The following is a 14,282-nucleotide window of genomic DNA, read 5'->3' as shown; positions in this document are numbered from 1 at the left end:
TGTGTAATGTGTGTCTTTGTGTGTCTCTGTGTGTGTGTCTCTGTGTGTGTCTCTGTGTGTCTCTGTGTGTGTCTCTGTGTGTGTTGTATTGCCTCGTTACGCGGTAAATGCTGCGGCACAACAGGAGGGAACTGCAGGGATGAGGCTCTCCAGTCTTGGTGCTGTGAATTAAAACAGCGCCAGGGTGGAGCGTCGCGTCCCTACAGCTCGTAGCTGTGACGAAGCCAGAGTGATCAGCGGACAGCCACCATGGTTGCCAGGTAAGGGGAGACTTCACCCGGAACTCTCCTCCACACGTGTTCCCCATGAACATTGTCGCAATAAACGTACGATCAGGAATCTTTAAAATATCCGACCTTTGTTGTTCCGCAAGAATATTAACGCTCAAACTCGTATCGAACTCTTCATTAATTCACTTGGTCAAACAGTTCAGGTACTCGGCAAAGCATTTCACCACCCGGTATGCAACAGTTAAACAATCTACTCCAAATGAACACCGAAATGTCAAATCATCATCCACCATTGACTTCCACATCGATGGAAGCCATTTGCCATGACGTCCAAGCCATTAAACACCGGAACAACGAACGTGCCATTCAAGTACATCTTGAAACCCATTATCTGAAGTAGTTTGTATTAAACAATAACTAAATAATAGAAACACGTTTACAAAATTAAGCGAAGTTATAGTCACGGACTTTTTCCAACTTTAGCTCAACAGGACCACAAAAGCTCGGATATGCGGTGCATAATAAATGAATCAATCTGATTGAAATCATCAACTGGCTAAACACTTTCCGATTTCAACATCACCTTATAAAAGAATAACATTTTAAATATAAGCGCACAACTGTATCTATCTGTGATGAGCGCTGCACTTTCCGTTGTTTTAATGCAGGGGGCGCTGCAAACTTACGCACCCCCTGCATGGACGACGGAGGCGCAGGGACAGACGTTCGATTACGTTGGAATCGATCTGCAGACGGCGGTCTTCTCACACGGCCAGCAGCTCCGTGTCGCCTTATCTCGATCCCGCAATCCCAAACAGGTGAAAGTCCGCATCGAACCGAACCCCCGGCAAGGCCATCTACTTAATGTTGAGAGAAAATCCACTTGAAATGACCTTTTCAATGAAGTCTTCCAGATGTAAATTGATACAAGCTTTTAATGAAGAAATAAAATTATCTAATTCAAAACACAACACAATTCAAAGATGTTTCATTTTAAAACTTCAAAACGGAGCATGGGGTACTTGCGTGAATGCGTCCTTCGTGTGCAAATGTTGTGACTTTCCTGGCCTGAAGGCCGTCAATGTGTTGGCCCATTAATTGGTGCACAGCGTCTCAACAACAGCAGTGGGGTTTGCTTCAACCGATAGGTAACGAACATCCAGACGTCAATCAGCAAGGAGCATTTCTAGTCCCAGTTAGACAAAATTTACGTCAACACGTAAGACAAAACTATAATTCGTGTTGTAGAGAATGTACCTCCTCGTATACGTGTAACTTTCAAGTGGTATGCCTTGTAACTGATGAATGATCCGAGCGTGCTCCCTATTTCAAAGACAATGAGTTGCTCCAGATGCTTCGTGGAACACAAAAACACCGTTTGACCTGTATCACAAGAACAACGGGTCTCACCTGAGTTCTCTGTACAGGTTACTTTCAAACACACACACACACACACACTTTGTCCTAACATCACTTATTCAATGTTTGACCCTTACAGATCAAATGTTACAAGAATGCACAAAACCAGACAAGTATACATTCTAAATTATTGACAGGCATATTAACAAAATTGGATTACTGCAGTGAAATATACTGCATCACGTTACATCGTATTAACAAGAAGCTTTTAAAAAAAGTTGCACATTCTGCTTCACAGTGTATGTAAAACATACTATTGTGTCATTCAAAACGAGTAGGCCATTGCATGCTGGCGTCTGAGTGAAAATGTAGCAAATTCTAAACATTACCTACAAACCGAGGTGCGCTGAGTGCCTTTGCTCCATCAGACCAATTCTGCAGAGGAAGCGTCAGCTGCAGACAGAAAAAAATAATATCCACACCATCTACACGTCAGGCACAGAGGAATGCACACGTGACTTACACGTCTATACTTATTAATATATTCATGATGTAATGAAAAAATTTGATGAACATGCAAATGCCTTCCCGCACCGAGTGCACCTGAAGGGTTTCTCTCCACGGGCTGTTATGGCACACAATGAGAGGGAAAATGTCATTAATATGCCTGGAAGCCTTCATATAATCAAGATGAATGTTAACTCAAAACTCTAAGCACACAATTTCGGCTGTCTCACTACAAAAGGAATATTTATGAAAGCTAAATTCAGCTGACATAGCAAAGGGTGTTGAAAACAATACCATTTGTGTTATGCAGAAATACAGAAATTAATGTTCAATCGCAACTTAGAGGTGTGAATCCAGGCTCAGATGTCCTTGAATGCTGGGATGAACAGTTCCGACTTCAGCTGAATGTGTGTGCTGTGTTCACCTCCTGTTTCCATTCTTACAAAGAGTTCCAGAGGAAAACAAAAATAAACTATTTTTTATATAACTTCCGTGTTCAATAGAGTTAATAGACTTTACTTCAAACACAAACTTGACACTGTCACACACTGGCAGTGGCGTGTCTAGAATCATGCTGGCCACCTTCATCTGCTCGGCATCAATGCTTTCTCACTCCACCAAGTAATTAATCGAGGATCAGTGAACATATCCGAGGCTAACTGGAGTTTGCGTGTCTCTCTCCGTGGTGAGATGTTAACTACCTCACCTGGTATACAGGAAGTCGTGGGTTCGATCCCGACCCTGACGCCTGCTGTATATTTGGAGTTTGCGCGTCTCTCCGCTGAGTGTCTTTGACCGATAGACATTGACACACGTATTCTTGTTTCTTTCGGTAAAGTTATGTAGATAGAAAATAACAATAACAGATAATACAATTACATTAAATAAAGACCACTTGTGTTGCGATCAAAACGACGTGAGTTTTTTTGCTTTATTTACAATTATTTGTTAATTTTTATTGTTATTTTGATTTAATTTTCTATCTACGTGACTTTACCGAAAGAACCAAGAATATTAATTCCTGCAGTCACCAAAGTTTTAAGTCAAAACATTCACACACGTTGACAAAGCCTCACCTTGTGTTGTTGTGGGCAGGTCGCTTCTGATAACAAGAGCGGTATAGCAGCTCAAGCGGGCTTGGCCTGGTGAAAAAAAAAAAAAATGCGTGAATATTTACAATAAAACAAAGTTACAAAGTAGCGAGCCGGGTGAAGACAAATTAAACTTAAGCGAGATAATTAAAGTGAATGCAATCAGGCGAGGGCAGGAGGCAAAGGCCCCGCGTGGCTAGGCCCCGCATTGTAAAGTTCCAACCTGGACATCGATTCCCATGCTCGCTGCTACTCAACTGACATCCCTACGAGAGAGAGGCTCTACCTTGGTAAACAACAACAACCACCACCACCACAACGACCACCACCACCACAACGATGAGAATTTCTCACCTCGGATTTCAGTGCAAGTGCGCACACGGCAGCTTCCTGTTGCCTCGCGACAGCAGGTAGTATGACGTCACTTCCCGCCCACGAGCGGCTGTGACTGATTAAATTATGTTAATGAGGCCGGCCCATATGTCGAGGGATGGGGGCGTGGGCGCTGAACCCGTCGCAATAAACTCACGACAGCTTTAACGGACACAATATGTTAATGAGCCGCCAGTCACTGGGCGTAGCTTTGCCCAAATAAAGATTGCCACTGGAACGATATCGGAAGTGACCCAGGCGGAGGTGACGTCACGCTCAAGAGCGCGGTGGACGGGGGTCGGGGTGAATACCTTGGTGACATGACGTCACTAGCGAGGTACACCTCCCTCTGGCGATTCACGCCGATGAGGTCATGCAGAGTGGTGACGTCACAGAGTTGGAGTTGATTTAGATTCATTTTTCATTGCTCCCTCCCTTGGGTGTGTGAGCTCAGCAACAACGTGGACATTGTGTATACACTGTGTGTGTGTGTACACTGTGTGTGTACACTGTGTGTGTGTACACTGTGTGTGTATACACTGTGTGTGTACACTGTGTATACACTGTGTGTCACTGTGTGTCGCTGTGTCACTGTGTGTGTAACTGTGTGTGTGTACACTGTGTATATATACACTGTGTGTGTACCCTGTGTACACTTTGTGTGTATACAGTGTACCCTGTGTGTACACTGTGTATATACTGTATGTACACTGTGTGTACAGTGTGTGTGTACACTGTGTGTGTACACTGTGCGTACACTGTGTGTGTACACTGTGTATACTGTGTGTACACTGTGTGTGTGTACACTGTGTGTGTACACTGTGTATACTGTGTGTGTGTACACTGTGTGTGTATACTCTGTGTGTGTACACTGTTTGTGTCCGCATTGAACCAAACCCCCGGCAAGGCCATCTACTTAATGACGAGAGAAAATTCACATGAAATGTTCTTTTCAATGAAGTCTTCCAGATGTAAATTGATACAAGCTTTTAATGAAGAAATAAAATCATCTAATTCAAAACACAACACAATTCAAAGATGTTTCATTTTAAAACTTCAAAACGGAGCATGGGGTACTTGCGTGAATGCGTCCTTCGTATGCAAATGTTGTGACTTTCCTGGCCTGAAGGCCGTCAATGTGTTGGACCCTTATTGGTGCACAGTGTCTCAACAACAGCAGTGGGATTTGCTTCAACCGATAGGTACGAACATCCAGACGTCAATCAACAAGGACCATTTCTAGTCCCAGTTAGACAAAATCTACGTCAACACGTAAGACAAAACTACAATTCGTGTTGTAGAGAATGTACCTCCTCCTATACGTCAAGTGGTATGCCTTGTAACTGATGAATGATCCGAGCGTGCTACCTATTTCAAAGACAATGAGTTGCTCCAGAGGCAGACGCTTCGTGAAACACAAAAGTACCCTTTGACCTGTATCACAAGAACAACGGGTAGCACCCGAGTTCTCTGTACAGGTTACTTCCAAAACACACACGCACTTTGTCCTACCATCACTTATTCAATGTTTGACCCTCAGACAAAATGTTACATGCACACGCACAATCAGACAAGTACGCATTCTAAATCATTGACGGGCATATTAACAACATTGAATTACTGCAGCGAAATTGACTGCATCACGTTACATCGTATTAACAAGAAGTTATTTTACAAATACGCACCGTCTGCTTAACAGTGAATGTACAACGTACTATTGTTGCGTCATTCAAAACGAGTAGGCCGTTGCATGCTGGCGCCTGGGTCAAAATGTAGCAAATTCAAAACATTACACTACAAATAATAGATCACGGCGTTTCGATGACAACACAAGCAATCGTCATCAGGTGGGACAAGCACAGCAGCAAGAAGAAGAAACTGGAGTAGGCGCCTACTACTTCAGCAGTTTCTCTTGCTGTGGTTGTCCCACCTGATGACGATTGCTCGTGTTGTGATCTAAACGCCGTGATCTGTTATGTTTCTACCCACGTGGTGACTTTGCCGAAATAACTCAACAGTGTGGATTCCTGCAGTCACGAAAGCTTCGAATCAAGATTGCCTACAAACTACACAACTGAGATGACGCATCAATCATCGCCCCCTACTGACAGGCCCTTGTCCACATGCAGGCCGGTGCAGGGCCACCACCTTGTGCCACACAGGGGCAGCTGCTACTTGGGGATGCTCTTCAAGCGTCTCAGACGAGATACGACACGAAACTCCGAGTTGCCGAGGCGATTAAGCGAGCACCGCGTAAAAGCAATTATCATGAGAACATCGTGAATGCTTGGGAGCTTATGGCTCTCGCTCCTGGTGAGAGATTGACCCAACCCACAGGTCCACAAAGACTGGCCGCTCTTACTCTGCAGGTTGAACCTAGGAGCTGAGTGTTCAACTTCACGTTCTTGTCATTAAAGGCCTGTGACAAAGGTGCATCTATTGTAGCAACATCGTCTCTGGCTTACACATCTACCGGGTCTCCACTTGACTTTGTATTGTCTAGGAAGTCCACCCACACCTCCACTGCCACAAACTGCTGGGAGTTGCCTCGCTCTGCCTCACAGTCAGAATTCTCCTCCTGCTTCACGTTGCCTCCATCGATATGAAGGTCCCATTTTGGAGTTGAATCTTCATCTTCACATTTTACCTTCACTTCTTCCCTCTTCACCATCACTTCTTCACATTTCACCTTCACTTCTTCGCTCATCACTTCTTCCCTCTTCACCATCACTTCTTCATATTTCACCTCGATAACTTTAAAAGTGTCCAAGCTGGGATTTTCTTCTGGTTCGTGTTTCATGAGGGATGGGCTCATGGTGGCACTTTGACTTTCACAGGCTGATTTCAGACTACACTCCTTGTGGATCTTCTGATGCTTCTGTGTTCTCTGGTGTACTTGAAGATTTGATGAATGTACAAATGTCTTCCCGCACACACTGCACTTGAAGGGTTTCTCTCCTGCGTGCGTTCTCTGGTGTTTTTTAAGAGCAGATGAACCTGAAAATGTCTTCCCACACACACTGCACCTGAAGGGTTTCTCTCCCGTGTGTTCTCTGGTGTCTTTTAAGAGCAGATGACTGTGAAAATGCCTTCACACACACACTGCACTTGAAGGGTTTCTCTCCCGTGTGTGTTCTCTGGTGTGTTTTAACATGATATGAATCTGGAAATGCCTTCCCACACACTGCACTTGAAGGGTTTCTCTCCCGTGTGTGTTCTGTGGTGTTTTTTAAGAGCAGATGAATCTGAAAATGTCTTCCCACACACACTGCACCTGTAGGGTTTCTCTCCCGTGTGTGTTCTCTGGTGTTTTTTAAGAGCAGATGACTGTGAAAATGCCTTCACACACACACTGCACTTGAAGGGTTTCTCTCCTGTGTGTGTTCTCTGGTGCCTTTGAAGATTAAATGAATCTGGAAATGCCTTCCCACACACACTGCACCTGAAGGGTTTCTCTCCTGTGTGTGTTCTCTGGTGTGTTTTAAGAGCAGATGACCGTGAAAATGCCATCCCACACACACTGCACCTGAAGGGTTTCTCTCCCGTGTGTGTTCTCTGGTGTGTTTTAAGAGCAAATGAATATGAAAATGTCTTCCCACACACACTGCACTTGAAAGGTTTCTCTCCCGTGTGTGTTCTCTGGTGTTTTTTAAGAGCAGATGAATCTGAAAATGTCTTCCCACACACACTGCACCTGAAGGGTTTCTCTCCCGTGTGTGTTCTCTGGTGTGTTTTAAGAGCAAATGAATATGAAAATGTCTTCCCACACACACTGCACTTGAAAGGTTTCTCTCCCGTGTGTGTTCTCTGGTGTGTTTTAACAGCAGATGACCGTGAAAATGCCATCCCACACACACTGCACTTGAAAGGTTTCTCTCCCGTGTGTATTCTCTGGTGTTTTTTAAGAGCAGATGAATCTGAAAATGTCTTCCCACACACACTGCACTTGAAGGGTTTCTCTCCCGTGGGTGTTCTGTGGTGTGTTTTAAGAGCAGATGACTGTGAAAATGCCTTCCCACACACAGTGCACTTGAAGGGTTTCTCTCCTGTGCGAGTTCTCTGGTGCTGTGTCAAATTTCCAGTCCGATCCGTGCTGTATGCACGCTGGTCACATTGTTGACTTGTCGTACCGAGCTGCTGTGCTGAGTGCATTTGCTCCATCAGACCAGCGTCAGCTGCAGACAGAAAATAAGAATATCCACACCATTTACACGTCAGTATCGAGCCATGGAGGAATGCATATATACAGTCACACATGACTGACACGTCTATATTCATTCATGTATTCATGACTAGCTGTACTACCCGGCTTCGCTCGAGACTTGGATCCACCACGTCCGGCCGCCTTTGTCTCCCCAGTGGCGATGTTCACACAACAACAGTTACTCGTTTTAGGCTGAGTCGACCTAGGGGAGGCCCAGAAGCGGTTGAAATAATTATCACCGGTGGTGGCCGTGAGCGGGAATCGAACTCGGGTTGCCGGGTTCGTAGCGTAGCGCTAACCACTACACTACAATGCGTTACGCTTCCACACACACACAGACACACACACAGACACACACAGACACACACAGATACACACAGACACACACACAGACACACACACAGACACACACACAGATACACACACACAGACACACACACACAGAAACACACACACAGACACAAAGATAAAGATCCCCCATATAGCCTTAACAGACTGTAGGGGCAAGTGCTGTTAGCGAGACACACACACACAGACAACGCTAACCGCTACACTACAATGCGTTACTCTTCTACATGCGAGGGTCACGTGACAGATTTGACGTCACAGCTCACTTGCCGTGCAAAAAATCTATACATTATTGAGCTCCCCCCCCCCCCCTTAAAACAACACAAAAGTGTATTTGTATAATGTTTGTACGCTGTACAGTCTGGAAAGTACCCACATGGCAAATTTCCAGTTTGTTGCATGTCGGGAAGTACGCTAAACATTTTGAACAGACAACACACACAATCACAACTTTGCCTTTTATATATATTTGGAGATGCAGTGAAAAACTTTCCCAAAATTCATCACGCGGTTTCAGTATTTTTGATTTTCAGTTTGATTTATTTTGGTTATAGTCCCGTGAGCCATTCGGCTCTTGAATCGGGTGCAATCACAACAAGCAACAAAACAAAAACACGACCAAGAGAAACATCTTACAGTGACTACGTGTGACTGTGCAAACAGCACTGTCATGGCACGCAATGAGAGGGCAAATGTCATAAATATTCCTGTAAGCCCTCGCATCTTCAACATTAATGTTGCCATAGAAACGTTGTGGGGTGTTTTGCTTCATTGTAAAAAAGAAAAATTATTATCTGTTATTTTAATTTTATTTTCTATCTACGTGACTTCACCGAAAGAACCAAGAATATTAATTCCTGCAGTCACCAAAGTTTTAAGTCAAAACATTCACACACGTTGACAAAGCCTCACCTTGTGTTGTTGTGGGCAGGTCGCGTCTGATTACAAGAGCGGTATAGCAGCTCAAGCGGGCTTGGCCTGCTAACAAAAGAAAATAAAAACTGCGTGAATATTTACAATAAAACAAAGTTACAAAGTGGCGAGCCGGGTGAAGACAAATTAAACTTAAGCGAGATAATTAAAGTGAATGCAATCAGGCGAGGGCAGGAGGCAAGGCCCCACGTGGCTAGGCCCCGCGTTGTAAAGTTCCAACCTGGACATCGATTCCCATGCTCGCTGCTACTCAACTGACATCCCTACGAGAGAGAGCGAGGCTCTACCTTGGTAAACAACAACAACAACAACCACCACCACAACAACCACCACAACGATGAGAATTTCTCACCTCGGATTTCAGTGCAAGCGCGCACACGGCAGCTTCCTGTTATCTCGCGACAGCAGGAAGTAGTATGACGTCCCTTCCCTCCCACGAACGACTCTCTAACTGAATAAATTATGTTAATGAGGCCGGCCCATATGTCGAGGGCTGGGGGCGTGGTCGCTGAACCCGTCGCAATAAGCTCGCGACGGCTTTGACGGCTACATTATGTTAATGAGCCACCAGTCACTGGGCGTTGCTTTGCCCTAATAAGGATTGCCACTGGAACGATATCGGCAATGACACAAGCGGAGGTGACGTCACGCTCAAGAGCGCGGTGGACGAGGGAGGGGTGCATACTTTGGTGACATGACGTCACTAGCGAGGTACACCTCCCCCTGGCGTTTCACGCCGATGAGGTACTGCAGAGTGGTGACGTCACAGAGTTGAAGTCTAAGTTGATTTAGATTCATTTTCCATTGCTCCCGCCCTTGGGTGTGTGAGCTCAGCAATAACGTGGACATTATTGTGTATACACTGTGTGTCTACACTGTGTGTGTACACTGTGTGTATACACTGTGTGTGTACACTGTGTATGTACACTGTGTGTGTCACTGTGTGTGTGTGTCACTGTGCCTGGCACAAACGTCGTGGTGACGTCACCGCCACTTAGTGGCGAATGGCGTTTGCTGTTGTGTCACTGTGTGTGTGCGTACACTGTGTGTGTACACTGTGTGTGTCACTGCCACTGTGTGTACACTGTGTGTACACTGTGTGTGTGTACACTGTGTACCCTGTGTGTACACTGTATGTGTGTACAGTGTGTACACTGTGTGTACACTGTGTGTGTATACACTGTGTGTGTGCACTGTCTGTGTACAGTGTGTACATTGTGTGTACACTGTGTATAAACTGTGTGTGTACACTGTGTGTGTACACTGTGTGTGTACACTGTGTGTACACTGTGTGTGTGTGTACACTGTGTGTGTGCACACTGTGTATACACTGTGTGTACACTGTGTGTGTGTACACTGTGTACACTGTGTGTGTGTACACTGTGTATAAACTGTGTGTACACAGTGTGTGTATACACTGTGTATGTGTACACTGTGTGTGTACACTGTGTATGTGTGTACACTGTGTGTGTACACAGTGTGTGTCCGCATTGAACCGAACCCCGGGCAAGGCCATCTACTTAATGACGAGAGAAAATTCACACGAAATGTCCTTTTCAATGAAGTCTTCCAGATGTAAATTGATACAAGCTTTTAATGAAGAAATTAAATCATCTAATTCAAAACACAACACAATTCAAAGATGTTTCATTTTAAAACTTCAAAACGGAGCATGGGGTGCTTGCGTGAATGCGTCCTTCGTGTGCAAATGTTGTGACTTTCCTGGCCTGAAGGCCGTCAATGTGTTGGACCATTAAATGGTGCACAGCGTCTCAACAACAGCAGTGGGGTTTGCTTCAACAGATAGGTAACGAACATCCAGACGTCAATCAGCAAGGAGCATTTATAGTCTTAGACAAAATCTACGTCAACACGTAAGACAAAACTACAATTCGTGTTGTAGAGAATGTACCTCCTCCTATACGTGTAACTTTTAAGTGGTATGCCTTGTAACTGATGAATGATCCGAGCGTGCTCCCTATTTCAAAGACGATGAGTTGCTCCAGAGGCAGACGCTTCGTGAAACACAAAAGTACCCTTTGACCTGTATCACAAGAACAACGGGTCTCACCTGAGTTCTCTGTACAGGTTACTTCCAAACACACACACACACACTTTGTCCTAACATCACTTATTCAATGTTTGACCCTCAGACAAAATGTTACATGCACGCGCACAATCAGACACGGTATTCATTCTAAATCATTGACGGGCATATTAACATTGAATTACTGCAGCGAAATTGACTGCATCACGTTACATCGTATTAACAAGAAGTTATTTTACAAATACGCACCGTCTGCTTAACAGTGTATGTACACCGTACTATTGTTGCGTCATTCAAAACGAGTAGGCTGTTGCACGCTGGCGTCTGGGTCAAAATGTAGTAAATTCTAAACATTACACTACAAATAATAGATCAAGGAGTTTCGATGGCAACACAAGCAATCGTCATCAGGTGGGACAAGCACAGCAGCAAGAAGAAACTGCTGGAGTAGGCGCCTACTACTTCAGCAGTTTCTCTTGCTGTGGTTGTCCCACCTGATGACGATTGCTTGTGTTGTGATCTAAACGCCGTGATCTGTTATGTTTCTACCCACGTGGTGACTTTACCGAAATAACTCAAGAGTGTGGATTCCTGCAGTCACGAAAGCTTCGAATCAAGATTGCCTACAAACTACACAACTGAGATGACGCATCAATCATCGCCCCCTAGTGACAGGCTCTTGTACACATGCAGTCCGGTGCAGGGCCACCACCTTGTGCCACACAGGGGCAGCTGCTACTTGGGGATGCTCTTCGAGTGTTTCAGACGAGGTATGACACAAAACTCCGAGTTGCTGAGGCGGTTAAGCAAGCACCATGTAAATGCAATTATTATTATAACATAGTGAATGCTTGGGAGCTTATTGTCTCTCGCTCCTGGTTAGAGATCTACCCAACCCACAGGTCTACAAAGACTGGCCGCTCTTACTCTGCAGGTTGAACCTAGGAGCTGAGTGTCCAACTTCACATTCTTGTCATTAAAGGCCTGTGACAAAGGTGCATCTATTGGAGCGACATCATATCAAGCTTACACATCTACCGGGTCTCCACTTGACTTTGTATTGTCTCGGAGGAAGTCCACCCACACCTCCACTTCCACAAACTGCTGGGAGTTGTCTCGCTCTGCCTCACAGTCAGAATTCTCCTCCTGCTTCACGTTGCCTCCATCAATGTGAAAATTCCCATTTTGGAGTTGAATCTTCATCTTCACATTTCACCATCACTTCTTCACTCTTCACCATCACTTCTTCACTCTTCACCATCACTTCTTCCCTCTTCACCTTCACCTCTTAATATTTCACCTCGATAACTTTAAAAGTGTCCAAGCTGGAATTTTCTTCCGGTTCGTGTTTCATGAGGGATGGGCTCATTACGGCACTTTGACTTTCACAAGCTGATTTCAGACTCCACTCCTTGGGATCTTCTGATGCTTCTGTGTTCTCTGGTGTACTTGAAGATTTGATGAATGTGCAAACGCCTTCCCACACACAGTGCACCTGAAGGGTTTCTCTCCCGTGTGTGTTCTGTGGTGTTTTTTAAGAGTAGATGAATCTGAAAATGTCTTCCCACACACACTGCACCTGAAGGGTTTCTCTCCCGTGTATGTTCTCTGATGTGTTTTAAGAGCAGATGACTGTGAAAACGCCTTCACACACACACTGCACTTGAAGGGTTTCTCTCCCGTGTGTGTTCTCTGGTGTTTTTTAAGAGCAGATGACTGTGAAAATGCCAACCCACACACACTGCACTTGAAGGGTTTCTCTCCCGTGTGTGTTCTCTGGTGTGTTTTAAGAACAGATGACCGTGAAAATGTCTTCCCACACACACTGCACTTGAAGGGTTTCTCTCCTGTGTGTATTCTCTGGTGCTTTTTAAGAGTAGATAAATCTGAAAATGCCTTCCCACACACACTGCACTTGAAGGGTTTCTCTCCCGTGTGTCTTCTCTGGTGTGTTTTAAGAGCAGATGACTGTGAAAATGCCTTCCCACACACACTGCACTTGAAGGGTTTCTCTCCTGTGTGTGTTCTCTGGTGGGTCTCAAGAACTGATGGCCATGCAAATGCCTTGTCACACACAGTGCACTTGAAGGGTTTCTCTCCTGTGCGAGTTCTCTGGTGCTGTGTCAAATTTCCAGTCCGATCCGTGCTGTATGCACGCTGGTCGCAATGTTGACTTGTCGTACAGAGCTGCTGTGCAGAGTGCCTTTGCTCCATCAGACCAGCGTCAGCTGCAGACAGAAAATAAGAATATCCACACCATCTACACGTCAGTATCGAGCCATGGAGGAATGCATACATAGTCACACGTGACTTACACGTCTATATTCATTCATGTATTCATGACTAGATGTACTACCCGGCTTCGCCCGGGACTTGGATCCACCACGTCCGGCAGCCTTTGTCTCCCCAGTGGCGATGTTCACACCACAACAGTTACTCGTTTAAGGCTGAGTCGACCTAGGGGAGGCCCAGAAGCGGTTCAAATAATCATCACCGGTGGTGGCCGTGAACGGGAATCAAACTCGGGTCGCCGGGTTCGTAGCGTAGCGCTAACCGCTACACTACAATGCGTTACACTTACACACACACACAGACATACACACAGACACAACAACAACCGCCATTCGCCACTAAGTGGCGGTGACGTCACCACGACGCTTGTGCCAGGCTATGTGCACCTTGAGGCCACGTGAAGTGTCGAACGCCCGCGGGCAGGTCAGGGCGCAGACCCAGGTGCCACGGGTCGACTGACTGAGATGAGTGGCTGATGCACCACCTGTGCCCCCTACTGTGCCAACCCGCTGTGCTTTAGCCACCCGGCGCTCCGCTCATTGTTGTGAGCATTGCTCCTCCGCCCTCCGTTGTTGTTGGAGGGCGACTACCGCCAACTGCCCAGTAGCATTCTTCACGAGCCTCCTCCAGAGGCCGATCTTGACACCGCTGGTACCAGTCATCGGCAAGTCCACTCAGCTCCACGTCCTCCTGTACCACATCACTCCATCTCTTCTCTAGCTCGTGCCGCGCCCGCTTTGCCCCCTCAATCCGGCCGAACAAAAGCTGTTTCGGCATGCGGTGGCTGGGCATGCGGGCTACATGACCCAGCCATCGCAGCCTTGCCCGCCGGAGCTCACCGATGGGACCTTGCCCAGATCTTTCAAGGATTTGTGAGCTCCTCACACAATCCAGTCTGG

At 45.9% G+C, this 14,282-nt stretch overlaps 2 protein-coding genes and 1 long non-coding RNA gene across 3 annotated transcripts; all 3 read right to left on the bottom strand.

Moving 5' to 3' along the window:
- Positions 1–390: 390 nt before the first annotated feature.
- LOC142920775 (uncharacterized) lies at positions 391–2,477 on the bottom strand. The gene is made up of 2 exons (XR_012939033.1): positions 1,979–2,477; positions 391–1,613 (listed from the first exon to the last, which is right to left on the bottom strand). It is a non-coding gene; the product is annotated as an uncharacterized LOC142920775 (long non-coding RNA).
- A 2,064-nt stretch (positions 2,478–4,541) lies between these two features.
- On the bottom strand, positions 4,542–7,730 carry LOC142920782 (uncharacterized). Its single transcript, XM_076062860.1, has 2 exons — positions 6,750–7,730; positions 4,542–6,585 (listed from the first exon to the last, which is right to left on the bottom strand). The coding sequence occupies exons 1-2, from the start codon at positions 7,718–7,720 to the stop codon at positions 6,021–6,023; spliced, it is 1,536 nt and encodes a 511-aa protein (XP_075918975.1). The 5' UTR covers positions 7,721–7,730; the 3' UTR covers positions 4,542–6,020.
- Positions 7,731–11,563: 3,833 nt separating this feature from the next.
- On the bottom strand, positions 11,564–13,398 carry LOC142920774 (uncharacterized). The gene has a single exon (XM_076062846.1). The coding sequence runs from the start codon at positions 13,387–13,389 to the stop codon at positions 12,490–12,492; it is 900 nt and encodes a 299-aa protein (XP_075918961.1). The 5' UTR covers positions 13,390–13,398; the 3' UTR covers positions 11,564–12,489.
- Positions 13,399–14,282: the final 884 nt, after the last annotated feature.

The sequence above is a fragment of the Petromyzon marinus genome, unplaced genomic scaffold, assembly GCF_048934315.1.
Source record: "Petromyzon marinus isolate PM22_M1 ecotype Great Lakes invasive population unplaced genomic scaffold, UKy_Petmar_22M1.pri1.0 PM_G_Scaffold_76, whole genome shotgun sequence".
Classification (NCBI taxonomy): domain Eukaryota; kingdom Metazoa; phylum Chordata; class Hyperoartia; order Petromyzontiformes; family Petromyzontidae; genus Petromyzon; species Petromyzon marinus.
The sequence above is the reverse complement of the archived record's forward strand: the minus strand, read 5'-3'. Positions and strand labels throughout refer to the sequence as shown.